At 35.4% G+C, this 16496-nt stretch overlaps 5 protein-coding genes and 1 long non-coding RNA gene across 7 annotated transcripts; 2 read left to right on the forward strand and 4 right to left on the reverse strand.

Annotated features, from left to right (window-relative positions):
• Window positions 1-1380: 1380 nt before the first annotated feature.
• Window positions 1381-3728, forward strand: LOC124449317 (putative tyrosinase-like protein tyr-3). Its single transcript, XM_047000251.1, has 7 exons — window positions 1381-1563; window positions 1725-1835; window positions 1902-2021; window positions 2093-2119; window positions 2491-2601; window positions 2668-2787; window positions 3346-3728. Exons 1-6 carry the CDS (start codon window positions 1476-1478, stop codon window positions 2784-2786), a joined length of 576 nt encoding a protein of 191 aa, XP_046856207.1. The 5' UTR covers window positions 1381-1475; the 3' UTR covers window position 2787; window positions 3346-3728.
• A 1039-nt stretch (window positions 3729-4767) lies between these two features.
• On the reverse strand, window positions 4768-6447 carry LOC124449435 (ADP-ribosylation factor-like). Its single transcript, XM_047000357.1, has one exon. The coding sequence runs from the start codon at window positions 5888-5890 to the stop codon at window positions 5213-5215; it is 678 nt and encodes a 225-aa protein (XP_046856313.1). The 5' UTR covers window positions 5891-6447; the 3' UTR covers window positions 4768-5212.
• Window positions 6448-6701: 254 nt separating this feature from the next.
• Window positions 6702-7890, reverse strand: LOC124449436 (NADH dehydrogenase [ubiquinone] 1 beta subcomplex subunit 10-like). Its single transcript, XM_047000358.1, has 3 exons — window positions 7737-7890; window positions 7378-7636; window positions 6702-6961 (listed from the first exon to the last, which is right to left on the reverse strand). Exons 2-3 carry the CDS (start codon window positions 7634-7636, stop codon window positions 6870-6872), a joined length of 351 nt encoding a protein of 116 aa, XP_046856314.1. The 5' UTR covers window positions 7737-7890; the 3' UTR covers window positions 6702-6869.
• A 301-nt stretch (window positions 7891-8191) lies between these two features.
• Window positions 8192-12778, reverse strand: LOC124449432. Its single transcript, XM_047000353.1, is given in 6 exon segments — window positions 8192-9335; window positions 9408-9692; window positions 9862-9976; window positions 10337-10550; window positions 11208-11927; window positions 11929-12778. Coding segments are annotated over 6 exon segments (2328 nt in total). The 5' UTR covers window positions 12558-12778; the 3' UTR covers window positions 8192-8970.
• Window positions 12779-12908: 130 nt separating this feature from the next.
• LOC124449433 (NGFI-A-binding protein 1-like) lies at window positions 12909-15473 on the forward strand. 2 transcript variants are annotated; one of them, XM_047000355.1, is made up of 6 exons: window positions 12909-13767; window positions 13865-14022; window positions 14246-14378; window positions 14451-14555; window positions 14670-14901; window positions 15015-15473. In XM_047000355.1, exons 1-6 carry the CDS (start codon window positions 12963-12965, stop codon window positions 15166-15168), a joined length of 1587 nt encoding a protein of 528 aa, XP_046856311.1. In that variant the 5' UTR covers window positions 12909-12962; the 3' UTR covers window positions 15169-15473. The 2 variants fall into 2 exon arrangements, with proteins under 2 accessions (XP_046856311.1, XP_046856310.1); XM_047000354.1 differs by having other exon boundaries at window positions 14670-14849.
• On the reverse strand, window positions 14393-15436 carry LOC124449437. The gene is made up of 2 exons (XR_006949395.1): window positions 15373-15436; window positions 14393-15197 (listed from the first exon to the last, which is right to left on the reverse strand). It is a non-coding gene; the product is annotated as an uncharacterized LOC124449437 (long non-coding RNA).
• Window positions 15474-16496: the final 1023 nt, after the last annotated feature.

A 16496-nucleotide genomic window follows, 5' to 3' on the forward strand; every position in this document is an offset into this window, starting at 1 on the left:
TCTTTACAAATTGTATTTTGTGCCAAGACTTATTGTCTGTTACTGGGTTCTTGTTTCACGAATGATTACACGCTGATAACATCAAAAGTATCTCCTCTTATCGGTAGAATGTGGAGGTCAAGGTAATTAATGGCTGTTTATACGAAACTTCAAATTACAATAATGATTCTATGAGTTCCGCCTTCTACATAACAAATGATCGTCATCTCTACTATTTTATTTCAAACTTTAGCTATCAACATTCAATAACTATTTCTTCACGCTTTCCTGAATCAAGCTTGCGTGTTGATTTATAACAATCTAAGAACAGGTACGCGGAGAGTACATACGAGGTCACAATTACAACAAAATTTGATCGATAGATCTTTGTTTTTGATGATAAGTTTGCGTGTCATATGATTTGTAATTTGAAATTAATGATAAACTATGTTTAGTTGATGGCGGAAGAACAAAAAGCTTATAGTAGACTGCTTTGTTATAACTGTAGCTTTCATTAATAACAACGTGCTTCAACTGCTGATGACAGTAGTTGATGAAGGTTATTTGTTCAACAATGTGCACAACAAAAAAATTACCGTTGTCTGTAAATACTTTAGACGTTTCTAGTTTGTATCCAAACAATGTTTTTTACCTCTTCGCATCAATTTTCTTTTAATTGGAAGAGGATCATGTTTGTATATTCTGCTATGCCAGACTGATTTCTTTCAAAACGGAATGCTTTGATATTCATGGTCGTGTTGGGGTGTAGTGTTCAAGCAGCTTCAATTATTGATATGCAAAATGACAGTGGTAAGTACTTTGGTATCTATAATGAAAGATAATTAGAGTCTTTAAGAGTAAAAGTTTGGGAAGTTAAAAATATAGATCGGGGCAGGAAAACTTTGCGGATGTATTCAATCAAGAATTTTTTAAGATAAGTTTCATTCAAAATATATTGAGGTTGAGATACGCTCACTATCTTTATATTGCAAAGACAGTGTAAAGACATTGTAAAGACATTGTATATACTGCTGATGACAGTAGTTGATGAAGGTTATTTGTTCAACAATGTGCACAACAAAAAAATGAACGTTGTCTGTAAATACTTCAGACGTTTTTAGTTTGTATCCAAACAATGTTTTCTAACTTTTCCCATCAATTTTATTTTAATTGGAAGAGGGGTCATTCTGCTATGCCAGGCTGATTTCTTTCAAAACGGAATGCTTTTCAAAAGAGCTTAGCCGGAAAAGCAGAATGTACAATTGAGGCAAAAGATAATAACCAGTGCACGTACAGGAAACATATCAACAACAGCTCTATCTTTACTGACTTCTTAGCCAATCATGTAACTAAGAGCAAAATGAATATTTATATTCATTTTGTAATTATTATAAAACCATGTTACAACACAGAAACCAACCAGAAAGAGAAGTCTGCAAGAGTTACAGAAGCAATTTTAAAGCGATTATTTTGTGAGGATACAATATCTTGAGAAAATGGCGTTCTTTAATGCTTTGATATTCATGGTAATGTTGGGATGCAGTGTTCAAGCAGCCTCAATTATTGATGCGCAAAATGACAGCAGTAAGTACTTTTGAACCTAAAAGGAAAGATGCTGAGAGTCATTGAAAGTCAAAGTTGGAGAAGAAAACATTGCATGCGGATGTATATACAATTGAGACTTTTTTGGGGTTAGTTTCTTCTAAACTTTCTTCACGAGATTAAGATACGCTTGCTGTCTTTAGATTGTAAAGACGATAGGTGGCAATGTTGCTTTTGGGCAGCAAACAAACAATGTCAAGAAAATCCAGCTTATATGAAGAAACATTGTAAATTTTCTTGTGGCTTGTGCGGAGGTGAAAAAAACCCAAACAATTTCATTCCAAATAAACGTTATTAATATTTTCTGATCATATATTTAGACTGTAAAAATGTGCAAGGTGAAAAACAGTGCAATGATTGGGCGAATACTGGCCAATGTAAATCTAACCCAACACACATGTTGGCGAAATGCAAGAAAGCTTGTACTGGTTGCTCAAATGGTTGGTGTTAACTATGCTTCATTATTAAGTTCTATAGATAAAATCCATAATATTGTCGATATTTTTCCCAGCTTCTCCTACTCAGAAGAGTGCCAAGTGTTAAAGAAAAGTTCAATCTGTTAAAGAAAAGCTCAGAAATGATGTCATGTTAACATTTTTCTTTAAAACCTTACTTATTTAGATTAAAATGTAGAAATGTGTGTGGAATTTTTTTCTAAGCTGTTGGGACAGTTTCCAACGAATTGTTTCACACATTAAAAATATTCAAAATATCTTTTGAAAGCTTGTTTGTGTGTCAGTTTCTGTTAAGATAACACAGGTAAAAGATGCATTTTCCATTAACTAGACAATGGCAACACATTTACTAATTATTACTTTCTATAACCTCCGCTTTCTGTGTTTTTGGGGTTAGTTTTCTTCTAAACTTTCTTCACGAGATTAAGATACGCTTGTTGTCTTTACTCTTTAGATTGTAAAGACGATACGTGGCAATGTTGCTTTTGGGCAGCAAACAAACAATGTCAAGAAAATCCAGCTTATATGAAGAAACATTGTAAATTTTCTTGTGGCTTGTGCGGAGGTGAAAAAAACCCAAACAATTTCATTCCAAATAAACGTTATTAATATTTTCTGATCATATATTTAGACTGTAAAAATGTGACGAGTGAAAAACAGTGCAATTATTGGGCAAAAATTGGCCAATGTAAATCTAACCCAACATACATGTTGGCGAAATGCAAGAAAGTTTGTACTGGTTGCTCATAAGGTTGGTGTTAACTATGCTTCATTATTAAGTTCTATAGATAAAATCCATAATATTGTCGATATTTTTCCCAGCTTCTCCTGCTCAGAGAATGCCAAGTGTTAAAGAAAAGTTCAATCTGCTCAGAAATGATGTCATGTTAACATTTTTGTTTTAAACTTTACTTATTTAGATTAAAATGTAGAAATGTGTGTATAATTTTTTCTAAGCTGTTCGCACAGTTTCCAACGAATTGTTTCACATATTAAAAATATTCAAAATATGTTTTGAAAGCTTGTTTGTGTATCACTTTCTGTTGAGATAACACAGGTAAAAGATACATCTGCCATTAATTAGACGATGGCAACTATCTACTAATTATTACTTTTTATAACCTACGCCCGGAAGTTGTGCTTTCTGTGTTTGTCTGTGAGCACGATAACACAAAAAAAAAACACCCAAAATATTATAACATATTTTGGTTCATTTCTCATTGGCAAAGGAAATAGTAAATAAAAATTTGGTTTAATTTGGATAAAAACAGAAACCAGAAATGAAGTAAAGTTTACTTTGTATTTTCAGATGTATTACTGAATGCCGCTGGCGTAGCAACACACTACTTGTGACGGGACCAGTCTTCGCCCGACGTATTTACTGGTGAAATCTTTATTTGTCTTAATCAGTCTGTAGGTATATTTTTCTGGTGGGGAAGGATTGAGGGTAGAGCACAAGAAAAATAAAAACGCTTAAAACAATGTATGGTCTAAATTTAGCATTAACATTATGATTTTCAATAACTACAAAATTCGTGATGATTATTATACATACGCGCGCATTATCTGCTCTTCAACTAAGCAAATCGAGATCTCATACTGGTATAAACTTTCCAGTAGATTACAAAATTTGATTATATCTTGTTTGGGGGAATAATAAAAGAAACTTGATGCATTGTGCTTGTATTTTAATAGCCGAGTTTATTACTTCTATACGCGTTGTTCATCTCACCATTTCTGTTTATAATGCCTTGAAGAGGAGAAATGGTTTGTCCATGATAAGACAGAGCATTTTTTAGGGGAGGCCGAAATCATCCGTGAATTTTCTTCTTCCCTAATCCTCACACGCAACTCAAACATTTGCCTAGTACATTAATTCCAGATTAATTCAAATTGAAAGTATTATCGCACAATAATATCGGGCGGTGCGGTCTCATTGCCGGAGAGATATACGTAAAACCAGCTCGAAGTGTTTTGTTTAATATAGAAATGACGTTGAACGAATAACGTCTACAGTATAACTAGCTGACGTCAACGTAATGCTCATTATTAACCTTTAACACTCCGTCTTCAGGGAGATTAATAAAATAACTAGGATTTCATAAACACTTCTTGATAAAGCTGAGTTTTAAGTTGCTTATAATTCTTGTTATTAGCAATGATATTTTGTTATGAAAACAACCGCATCAACATGCTTAAGATTCCTTATTTAACTAAAGCTACAATATACATGAATGCTGTACAAAAGATGCTGTTTATCTGATTACTGCCAAATACCATGAAACCATCTCACAAATCGCAAAGCAGACACATTAACAGGGAAACGAACATTTAACGTATTTTGAGAGCAATTCTATGAAACGGAGAAGGCATGTAAACGTTCCCAAAATACTTCTATGTGTTCTAATATGCTAATATGTCACTTTTAGTTTAAATCAGGATTATTGGTTATAATACTTCATGGATTTTACAATACTTTGCCATGTCAAAGTTCAGAGTTTCGCACTTGTTAAGAGGACTTTTAGCAAAATTCCATTATGATTCACACATATAACGTAGCACATTATATAGACTGTACGTTTAACGTCAGATAAGAACACCCTATGACAACATGTTTTCAGATAAAGTTATCTTAAGATACAATAAATATCCTATACTTCGTAAAATCCTATATATTGCCCACGATTGAAGCCAAGCCAAGGAATAAGTACAGACTTAAGCATTAATATCATACAGTGTGACGAGTGATTTACTTTGAAATTACAATACCTATTATACATTCCCATAAACTGATTATTGAGAAAATATACACAGTGCAAAAAGAAAAATTATATTTAATCGTTTTAATACATTTAGCTACGTGAACTTGCTTATTTTATTGCACATATTTTATTCAAAATACTAGACGCTACATCTGTCATTGTAAGACTGATAGCGGGCCAATATATTCTTTGTAGACAGTACTTTGTACTTGATCGCTTTTGCATATTTAATATCTAACTCTTATCTCTTTGATAAAAAAACACTTGATTACAATCTTTTAAATCCTGTATCTCTCTGTTTTCTATCAAACAAGAATACCTTCGTGGCCGTATTTAAGAGTTCGTGATTTTTCTTTGGAATTTTAAAAATACTTGATTACAATCTTTTAAATCCTAATATCTCTCTGTTTTCTATCAAACAAGAATACCTTCGTGGTCCTTATTTAAGAGTTCGTGATTGTTCTTTGGAATTTTAATAAGAGTTCTTCTATGTATTTTAGGGGTTTTATCCTCTAACGACTCCTTACCGCGGCTTTGCGCTATCATTTTGCCCAAAGTTTTTAAGCTTTGGAGAAATCCATCTCCAGCTTGAATAGATATCGGCTCAATGTGCCACAGATGTCTTTCGTTTAGCGAATTTAACGTCAATTCGCTTGCAAGCAAGTCACAAGACATAGCACCAGCCAAGTCTTGTTTATTGGCCAGAACTAAAATCGGTACACGAGAATTCAATTGTGCTGATTCCGAGTTCAATAAATTGAAAAGTTCGTGACGAGCTTCCTCGAAGCGACTAGACTCCGTACTGTCTACAACAAACACGATAGCCTCGCTGCGACGAACATAAGCCTTCCATAAAGGTCTGTTTGACTCACGACCTCCAATATCCCAAATCTTATACTTGATTTTCTTCGTAATATTCAAACACTCCACATTAAATGACATTGTAGGATGCACTTTAACGAGCTCTTTCCACTTGGCTTTGTACAATAAACTTGTCTTACCAGCGCCATCCAAACCGATCATAACAATATGATGTGGCGAGGAAATGGCATTTGAAAGACGGTCGAGCGAGAACATTAATAAATTGCCCATGACTTCAAATTAAAGTTTATTTGACAAATCGACTCGAGACTCCACACTGACAGGGAAATTTTTCCTTCGAATTTCTCAACGTACAATCAACAGACAAAGTAATGCGCCTTCTTTCCAAACAACCATAAATTAGTGCTTTTCTTGTACGTTTCAACTCGTAAATGTTAACGAAGCTGGCGTTAATAACGGCTTTTACGTCGGCGGTTTTTTATCGTTCACTTAATCTGTGTGGGCTTGACATAAATTTGAATGTTTTCATTTAAATATGTTTGTGCATGTGACGTTGATTCTGCCCAGACCCCCTGTTGCGAGCGTTCAGCTGGTGTTAATGGTGTTTAATTTCCACTCATGAATGATATTTCACACTTGACCGTGATCAAGTAATCAAATCCGGATCAATGAAACAAATCCGACAAGTTGAAGCTTTCAAAGTAGCCTGTCTGAGTAGAGGCTGATGAAGGGGTTAAAAAGAATTTCGGGCATGCTGAGCATAATTACAAGTTTATAAAGCACACATATGCTGAAGTATGGTAAGCATTCTAATTTGGTCCTTCTATAGAAATTTTCTCAAATTTAATTCAAAGTGAAAACAATAGATTTCCAAGAAAAATAACAATGATCCGAAATTTACATAGCAAAACTAAAACTTGCTAGCTGGCTAAGATACTTAATGTATGATGTTCTGATTGTAGCCATATGACTCCAAATGTTTTGCAACTTGCAAAGAAAACATAAGCTGTTACAAGTTGTGTTTCTCATTTATCAACAAGTTCTTTCTTTTGAGAGAAACAAAGTCAGATTCATAAACATATTTCACTAAATTTGAAATGAAAATTTTTTATCTCAACCCTCACAGAAACAATGCAAACCAACCATTCTATAATGTTTTAAAGTTATAACACATTTGAAAAATCATACTTGATATCAGCTTCAGATTCAATCATTCAAATAAATAAAATACCATTTAATGTTGAAGTTCTCAAGAATTCAGTTCTCTGACAGCTTTTTCAATAAACTTCTCGTGTCTTTGCTTGTATGCATTCACATTTCCGCCATCGGTATAGCCCCAATCTGTAATGTGATTGGTTAAAATTAGCTACAATGCATTTGTACATTCGTCATATGTATAAGGATTTAAATAGCAGTGGTTTTTATCTGAATGACATAAAGCAATGACAAAAAGAATTTGGCCATGTAAATAATATTTTTCACACAAACTTTCATCATCACAATAGCATTACATTGTCAATTTTGACATGTTTAAGCCACATGGAAAACATGTGGCTTCGATGAGATTCGAAATTGCACCTTCAAGATACTAGTGTATGGCCCCACTTGATAATCTACCAAGTCCACAGGAATTGTGTGTCAAATCTTTTATAAACAGCATATGCACAAGATATTCTTGCCAAGCATAGAAGATACCCACTTACTCCACTATGACCCTCCATATCCTACTTTTATCCACATCAACAATATATCCTTACCATCTTTTTTGAATAGCTGAAATGCCTGCCAATAGTCGTTGATTTCCTTTTTGCAGTTATCCTGGAAGTTAACTTCCTCTCTTTGGTAACAATCTCTCATTCTCTCCCGATAAATCTTCACTTTTTCAGCATTAATTGCCTTGTCCCTTGCCCATTGTCTTTTGGCTTGGTAAAATGCAGCTGGATCCATGCAGTCAATCTCGTCAAAAGATGGACTCCTTTCGGAGTAATACCGCTTGAAACTATCTAATTTGCTCATCTGAGAATGAAAAAATGATTATGAATGAAGATGTTTTTGAAATGAATTAAAAACCGCCAATTTCTCAAAAATTCAAACAATAAACGAAACAATTGCAAACCTTTGACGTCCTTCAATCTTTGCGTTGCGAAATGCATAAAATGTGAAGTCGTTTTTTTGAATTAACTGCAAACGCGACAGATGACAATTGACAAACTGAATAATTCCAACAACACACAGCCTCTCGCAGCTCTTTAGCACATCCACGATTCCATCCCCTGTATTGACAATCAAGAATTCAAGGGGCTTGTTCTTATAGAACACATATATATCAATCTCTTTTTCATATTTGTGTAAATCTCTCCCGAGAATCATTGAGATTTGAGAAACGCATTGCTCAAATCATTAAGAAATTGTTTCCAAAGGACTTTTTGACACATACTTTGACCGAATGGCTATAATTTTGGATCTGACTGAAGAGAATCCTGAGCAATTTGTTTCTTTCAATTCTGAAAACATTGGTTATGTTCCCCAGTCCCCCTTCCACACCGCGATCCCCGGACATTTATAACATACTTTCTATACCAACGAACATCTAGGTTTTAATAATTAATTCCACTATATTTTCAACACTAGCAATAAAAGTTATAAAAAACATAAAAAAAATGAGAAGTTGAATAATATGATCTAAATGGTCGTATTTGGAAACAAAAAGTTCATGTCCATCGTTAACCACTAAACGATAGTTAAAGATATAAACATCTTTGACGACTTTGAATGGTTTGAACCCAAGAGTATCGTTACATGTTTGTAGATGAAGGTAAGTGCTGTCTTGACTTCTGAGAAGGACTTTTGGTGTTGGTCGTTTCTTTCATTTTTAGCAGTATTCATCAGTTGAATAACTGTTCCTTGGCTCTTAGCCGTGTGGAAACGGATACATTGATAAACTAAACTACGCACATGGCTTATGAGCATGACTCAACAATGTTTATTAACAAAACATTGGCGCTATTTTCATGTATGAATTTTAAATGAAGCTATGTTGTGTATGCTACATGAAGTTCGCCACAAAAAAATGGCGATTTTCGAAATTATAGGAGTGAGGAAATTTAAAATTCAACCGCGAAATACTAAAAAACTGCAACTTTTTAGAAGTGACAATAAAAAGAATATCAAAAAACAAGTGACTTTCTATCTATTTTGAAAATTTTTCGTCCTTCCTTGAGGTGTCCAACGAAACTCATTTTTAAAGCATATTTTTGAGGCACAGATCACGGACTATGACAAATTATTACAGTTTTCCTAAGGTAGACATTAAAAAAGTAAAAAAATATGACTATAAAAGATTAATACAACTACTCTGAAACTAAATCATACAACTTTCTAGCAACCCTATTCAAGTTGATTTTTCCAAGAGCCTGGTGAAGAATTTCGAAATTGTTTTCGGGAAATTTTTCTTGCCACGTGACTAACATTTGGTACGCCTTCTCACTAGCCTCGTGATGATTTTTATCAATGGCTGTTATGTCTTCCTCATCGAGGTTTAGGGCTCGTCCCAGGTTCCTCCATTTGTTGTGTAGATGAGCGGCCAGCTGATCAAGTTTGTCAGTGGGAATTGGACCATCGGGAAATTGCGGAAGCCTTCGTTTCCGATCGCCATTACGCGCAGGAGGCAAAACCACTCCGCTTGATGAAGAAGTTCCACTAGGTGAGTTTGAACCTTTTCAAAATATTTTAAGTAACTTTCAACACAATTTACACCAAGTACTTCAAGATAACATCTAACAATTACCAGCAAAACCCCTCAGATCATCTTCTATTTCATTCTCTGAGCCAGACGATAAAGATCTATTCCGAAAGTTTTCCAGATTTCTCTCTCGTCCAACCTTATACATGGCAGATATAAAATCGTTCGCGTTTCCCCCGCGTTTTTTGAAGTCGTCCAGCAACTTAGCGATTGGCTCGTCCTCACCTTTGAATTTCAGATCAATTTCCAGTTCAGTGTAGCCGAGCCCCAGAGCAACGTCCTTCCAAATGTCATCGCCAAGATCTTGTTCTGTTTTAATGCTCAATACATCTGGAGTAAGATTGAACAGAAATATTTTCATGTCACGTTTGTAAGCAATGAATGCAAAGACAATTAATAACATCAGAAACATATCTAAACGAGGCAAATCTGGCTGTTGTTATACAAAACAACGCGTTTGTTTAAAAACAATGACACACACAAACTGAATTTAACTTACTCGCTAATTCTTGACTTAGCTGAGCTTCCCAATTTGACCCATGAGTCACATGATTGGCTCTAGGGAGAGAGCGTTTACCGTCAGTCTCTTGAATCGCAGTATCCCCGTTTGTTGGCTATAGAACATTCACAAAAGACTTTGACAATGTAATCATTATTTAAAACTATAGCTATGTAGAGGGTACAAATTTCGCTTTGAGGGAAGCTCATATCGCTGTTTAACGGGTAAGTACTGCAGGCTCACAATATGAAAAAATTGGCTATAAATTTAACGTCAACGAGAAATATGAAAAACCTACTCAATTTAATCCTTAACTCGGCTAAAGCTCATCTAATCCTAACCCACTATGCTTTTGTGACCTTGTCTTTCTGCAATCTTTCAAAAATGATTTTATAGAGAGAAAAGAAGTTTTTTCCTCATGCGTGCATTAAAGAATTTAAAGAAAAAAAAAAGGGACATTTTTTAATTCACTTACCAACATTAGGACGAAATCAAACATTGACTCGATGGTATTATCATCAAGAACTCTTTCCACAAAAATTTTCCCAATAGTATTTTGTCTGTTTCTCCTTAGATGTTTAAACTTGCAAGCAAACTGTTTATTGAACGGCCGGCCGGTGAAAACTTCCCTTTGAACCAACGCTTCTTCACCAAAATCTTTATTCGCCTCGAATAAGTTCGATGCAATTCTAAAGAAATTTAAAAATCGACCATTGTGTTATTCTACACATCGAAGTTCTAAATGCTACTGTCAAATAAGTTGTTTGTCGATTGCAAGAAGATCCTACGAAACGAAAACTTTGCTGCGTAAATCATATTCATTGAGGAGAACGTTTGAAATGATAATGGTCCTTCTAAAACAATTTCTCGCCCGCGTCTTTTCATTTTTTAGATATTGAAATTTTTGTGTTGCCCAATTTTCAAAACCAGCGATGTTCTATTGCACGAGTGGCCGCGAAATTTCAAAATCCTTAATAATATTATATCAATAAACACTTGATAAAGAAGTATCATATGAAAAGCAATTCTATTTTTCAAAACTTTGCCATAGGCCTTGAGAAACGTCAATTTTTGTGGGCCATGCAGAAAATACACTAGAAAATTGAAATTATCACTACACAATGTGACGTCACGGACGTGTATTTCGGACTTCATGCAAAGAACAATATTATAATAGAAAAATTTTCATACCCTTTCGGAGTAAGTCAATTGTCATTATGAAAGTTCTGATCAACGAAAATATAATTTAAATAGCAAAAATTTTCATATTATGTGCACTTTAACAAAAAGTATGTTCAGAGGTGCATTGTTCAAACACAAACAAAAGATTGAAATTTTATATCAACCTTATTTGTAGTAATCCACTCTTAACCATTCTGAGGCCGCTACTTCCAACAAACACAGGAAAATTACCAACATTTTGAACAGATGCCCCATTCTTGAAACAAAGACAACATAATCCAAATGTTTCATCACAATCAGTGGCGGACATGAATGCCTGAAAACTGATACAGAATTCAAAATTTGGGTAGAAATATGAAGCGCCAATTTTTGCTTCATGAAGAGCCGAGTCTAAGATGTTCCACAGAACTCTGAAGAATGTAAAATGGGCAACGGGAAAACGTACACACAAACGATCATCTTCATCTTCGATAATCCGATATTTTGTGTGAAGGCATTCCCATTCAAGATCATTATGTTCAGCAGTGGTTGACTGCCAGATGGTCAAATGAGTTCGGCCAAAGTTTTCAACAATCTCTTTCCCATTTGGAAGCGGAAGTTGAAGCTCAACTGATTCAATGCTATCTTCATTAAACTTGTGACCTGCAGGGCCAAGTTTAATAACTGGTGCTGCCAAAGCAAAGCTACCTGGATCCTCATGATCGACATCGTATGGACCATCAGCATACATTACCTTTATTGTAGCCATTATATCATATTTAATAGCTGTAGCAGGAAAGATAACTTTAACACCAGGAACATTGGGAACCTCAAGAGTTCCACCAACATCAGCATAAATCATTTTAGCTGCTTCTGGATAGTGTTTGTTGGCGATGGCAGTAAAAACTGAAGTGAGTGGTACATATTGTTATGTGTTTGTTACAAATGGTAAAATCCTCTGGATTCATGGGTTTCCAAACTGGAACCTCCTCAATGTCTGTATCACTAGATAAGCACGAAATACTGTTGATGTCACTGACATTACAAATCAACGGTAGAACAAGTACTGCTGGTTCTTGAAGACTAAATCTTGCACCATGAGGCTCACAATAGACAACATTACTACAGATTTTCTGTGATGGTTTAAGAACAGGACGGTATTTACAGTTATTTACAATTTTCAGACGAAAATCTGATGTCTCATGACCAGAAGCATTTCTACGAGGTATAAAGGCATCCACTCCACCTGCATTAAGATGAAGTATGTCCGAGGACACAGAAAATAAGCTTTCAGAAGTTCCTTTAAAAATATCAGCAGTAATTTTATCATTCCGCGAACAACATCTAAACAATTTGCATGATATGTTTTCAAACCATTTTGTACTGGTTTGATGCACACCATTTTTCGGCGAAAATTTCAGCCTAATGGCTTTGCATAAAGAAAACTGAGAACAATTCTTCTGTTGACAACGAGAAGATCTCTCGACGAATTCAACAAAACCTTGAGAATGGGCATTCGATCGAATTCCAATCATGACAACAAATATATAAGATTTGCCATCTCGGCAACAGCGCCTATGTATAGTTATTTACTATACAACCAAAAAGATGACTGAGTTTCACCAATGCAAATATTATTAATAAGATCCACTATCGTTTGCAAAGTACATCCATCCGTAGATAGTGTGGTACTGTATTCATAAGCGACAATGTATTGTTTTAATTCCCGAAGTTTGCCCGCCGTCAGGATTCTATGTCTCCTGCATGTTTGAAATGGCAGCATTACTGAATGTGAAATGTGAATGACCAATCATATACACGGATTCGAGATATTGACCAATCACATAACGACAAACTGAGCAGGGAGATAGGGCAAGTAACACAACAATTTGTCTTTTTGTCGAAGAAATTCATTTACCAGGGTAGGGTTAGGATAAAAAATGAACGAACAAAACACTCAGAAGCCGACTGCGGTTAGTACATTTTACTCTCTTCTCGAAAGGGCCAAGTTGGCAGATTATTATGAAAGGTTTTTAGCCCAAGGAGGGGATGACATTGATCAGCTTTGCGAAGCAACTGATGATGAATTTAAGGAGATTACGAGAATGGTTGGCATGCATACGAAGCCTTTGCACATACGAAGACTGCAAAAAGCTTTGCTCGAATTTTGGGCTGAGAAAGAAAAGTCATGTCAAGTATTTCCAAGCTCGGCCAACCTCGGTCCTTCGTGGATAGAAATATGGAACAAAGAACAAGCTTCTCAAACGATAAAAAGCCACAACTCCAACATATCTCTGCCAACAACAGCTACCATCAGAATTACAACGATTGACAATGACATGGAAGAAGATAAACCTGGGGATGGAACTTTACCCACCAAAAGAGGAAGGCCGCCGAAGGGAGTGAAAAGAGGTGCACAAGCCGATGTGTTTGAGTTGAAACTTCCAGCAATGGATGTCATAATAAATTGGGAAAAGTTAGACGAAGAACGAAAGCAACTTATACGTGAACACTCTAGAATTTATGGACGAGACACAAAGAAACGAAAGAGTTTAGAGCTTAATAGTCACGAACAAGTTATCAACGAGGCTGCCGCTCAACTCTGTTTGAGAGATCCTACATTACTAGTCCGACGAGATGAACTCTTCTCTCAAGCGAGAAGAATTGTTAGGGACAGTGGCTTTCCTGTTGTCCATGGTCATTCCCGCTCAAAATTTGTAGAAGAAGGAGGATTACTTGAAGAAGGTGTGTTATTGCAAAGGAATCAACATGTTTATAGATTTATGTGAATTATCATCAATGAAATTTGACAGAACACAAGCGTTTTGGCATTTTTTTGTAGACTATAAATTTGATTCCTCAAAGTACAATAGGACAACTCTTACACGTATGAATCGTCAAGCGAGACTGGAGGAAGTGAACGATTTGTTGGTAAAACTGTTGGAAAGACAAGTCATGTTGATTAAGAAGAGACGCGAACTAGAAATCAATAAACAACCAGTATGGATCAATTTTGTTTTAGGATTAATCCAACATTCCTTTTCTTTTGCTGTTGCAAATCGTAGAATACTGTGTGGAATAGAATTTTTACCAATTCAAGACTTTAAGAAATTGGAAACATGTTTTATTGATCCCAAAATAGTGTCTATACATAATTATGCTTTATGAAAGTAATGCCATCACTTTACCGACAACATGGTAAGTAGCGATTTGTATTTTATAGATTGGTGATTTGCAGCAGGAGTTAAACAATCTTTCAATTGAAATGACAAATTTGCAAATCGAGCAAAAGCAACTGCAGAAAAAGTTGCGTCGATCTGAAAGATATCAACAGGGCAAAGTGCAAAAGAAACTAAGTAAAAGAACGCCATTTTTTATGATGTATTTGTTGTTGGTATTTATTTTAAAATGATTATTGTCTTCACTAGATGTTTCCATGGAAACCCCCCAAACGATTCAATCTAAACTATCTGGTGAAAATTTACAATCACAGGCACAGCATGCAGTGATTGTAACTGATCTTTTACAAGCAGGTTAAAAGCATTTAACAATCCTTAAAATCTTTACATGATATTTCCATTTTATTAAACAGCCTTTTGCTGATGACATGAGATATATATAAATGTAGTATTTTATGCATTTCTTAGTAAATAATGATGGCCAGCAACATGATCAAGGCTCATCAGGAAATACTGCCGGTGGGCAAACATTATACACAATCATACCTCAACAACAATTGGCAGATGCAACTGAATTGGACCAAACAACCATAAATAGTTTATTGAATATTGCTCAGGACCAAGAGAAGTTGAACACCAACCCCCCAGGTAGTTTGTTCGACTTTGTGATGAACTACAACCAACACAGTGAACCTTGCAAGTAAGATGAACAAAGCGATTGTTACTGAATTCCCCAAACTTTGTATTTTTCAACTTTCGGTGCTAATTTTTCATTCACATGTGTACATAAAGAAATTCATTTTTTAACGTTAGCAATGGAGAACATACTGACTCAGTTGGGACTCAGCAAAAGCCAAATGTCATCACAGCCACTGATCTCACAAATGAAATCCACAACTACTGCAGAACCCAGTATGAGGCAACAACAAAGACAGTCTCCACCACCAACATGTCAACCAGAGATTAGCGTAGCTGATTCACTGGTCACATCAACAGCTACACAAATAATAAATGCAGGATCGAGTACATTGCCTAGCGATGTTACTACATTACAAAATCCCTATGTTTGATTTTGACTTTAAGTCCAGTTGGCAAACATGAAAAAAGCTTTTGTAGCAAAACACCAAAGTATTTTTATCAAATATTTGCTCCACTAGTGGATGACGATTACCTTTGCTGTTTTTCCACTTCTTTGAAGCATGTCTAAAAGAGAAATAGACATGATTGAGAACATGTATATAATTGGGAAGAAAGATTTGCGTGTGTGACTTATATTCCTTATGGATTATTTAGCAATGATTTTTCTCCATTTTTGTCTGTCCAGAGCATCTTGTGTTTTAAGCCTCAGTTCTTCCATATTATTTTATCTGTCTTCGAATCTCTTCAGTTTTCCTCTTTCAGACTTTTTTCCTTAACTTGACAAACTATGTTCATATTACTCATTTTTTCCAGGGGTCTCCAAACTACGGCCCGCGGGCCAGATGCGGCCCGTTTGGCCTCTCAATCCGGCCCGCAGAGACACTTAAGAAAGCCAATTTCACCACTCACATTGAGAAAACTGAACAGACTAATTGTGATTTTGTTATGTTATATTACTCTTGGTTGAAATGTAACCTTTAAATTTTGAATAAATATTTTCTTAAAGTGGTTATATCACGAATTTTAGCCCCCCTTTTTTATTAGCTAAATTGAGAGACTAATGAAGCTTGTGTTATGTACTTCGTTTTATTAAAATATTCGCTCTTTGACCAGCGGTATACGATTCGTCGGCCCTCAACATGCTGGATGAAAGTTCATGTGACCCTCTGGCTGTAAAGTTTGGAGACCCCTGGTCTAACCAACTAAGTTTACTTCATTTGGCATTGGATCAACACCATTTTCTATAATGATTTCCAAGTCATTTCTTCATTCGCCACTTACATAACCTTCCCACAGCAATAGTTCCCCATTTAGTTTCCTTCCATAGCAATGTTTCTCCTCAACATCTCCTGTACCTGCACCAGCTCTTGTCCTTCCAGTGGAAAAGCTTCTATAGTCCCTCTTATAAAATACATTGCTCTATTCTTAAACACAGGACAATAGTCTGCCCAATATGGCATCAGAATTAATCAATAGTAGTTATTAAGTGGTTGGTAACATCACCAAAAAAGTGTGCTGGAATCAGTTAAAAAGATCATGAATTCCATCTTTGAAACAAAAGAGGTACTAACGCGATGGTTAAACCCACACTTACCCAGTCCATTTTCTTGTAGTACTTACTATCAAATAGAAAATGAGCAGTTATGATGTTAGTAA

Source organism: Xenia sp. Carnegie-2017, unplaced genomic scaffold, assembly GCF_021976095.1.
Source record: "Xenia sp. Carnegie-2017 unplaced genomic scaffold, XeniaSp_v1 HiC_scaffold_23, whole genome shotgun sequence".
NCBI lineage: Eukaryota > Metazoa > Cnidaria > Anthozoa > Malacalcyonacea > Xeniidae > Xenia > Xenia sp. Carnegie-2017.

What these genes read in the sequence shown, in the direction of transcription:
- LOC124449317 (XM_047000251.1), top strand. Translation starts at nt 1,476, where the DNA reads ATGGCGTTCTTTAATGCTTTGATATTCATGGTAATGTTGGGATGCAGT. An exon ending in TGATGCGCAAAATGACAGCA is followed by an intron (nt 1,564 to 1,724) that starts GTAAGTACTTTT and finishes TGCTGTCTTTAG; the next exon opens with ATTGTAAAGACGATAGGTGG. An exon ending in TTCTTGTGGCTTGTGCGGAG is followed by an intron (nt 2,602 to 2,667) that starts GTGAAAAAAACC and finishes TCATATATTTAG; the next exon opens with ACTGTAAAAATGTGACGAGT.
- LOC124449436 (XM_047000358.1), bottom strand. Translation starts at nt 7,636, where the DNA reads ATGAGCAAATTAGATAGTTTCAAGCGGTATTACTCCGAAAGGAGTCCA. An exon ending in TCAGCTATTCAAAAAAGATG is followed by an intron (nt 6,962 to 7,377) that starts GTAAGGATATAT and finishes ATCACATTACAG; the next exon opens with ATTGGGGCTATACCGATGGC.
- LOC124449433 (XM_047000354.1), top strand. Translation starts at nt 12,963, where the DNA reads ATGAACGAACAAAACACTCAGAAGCCGACTGCGGTTAGTACATTTTAC. An exon ending in TAGAAATCAATAAACAACCA is followed by an intron (nt 14,023 to 14,245) that starts GTATGGATCAAT and finishes TGTATTTTATAG; the next exon opens with ATTGGTGATTTGCAGCAGGA. An exon ending in GTTGAACACCAACCCCCCAG is followed by an intron (nt 14,850 to 15,014) that starts GTAGTTTGTTCG and finishes TTTTAACGTTAG; the next exon opens with CAATGGAGAACATACTGACT.
- LOC124449435 (XM_047000357.1), bottom strand. Translation starts at nt 5,890, where the DNA reads ATGGGCAATTTATTAATGTTCTCGCTCGACCGTCTTTCAAATGCCATT.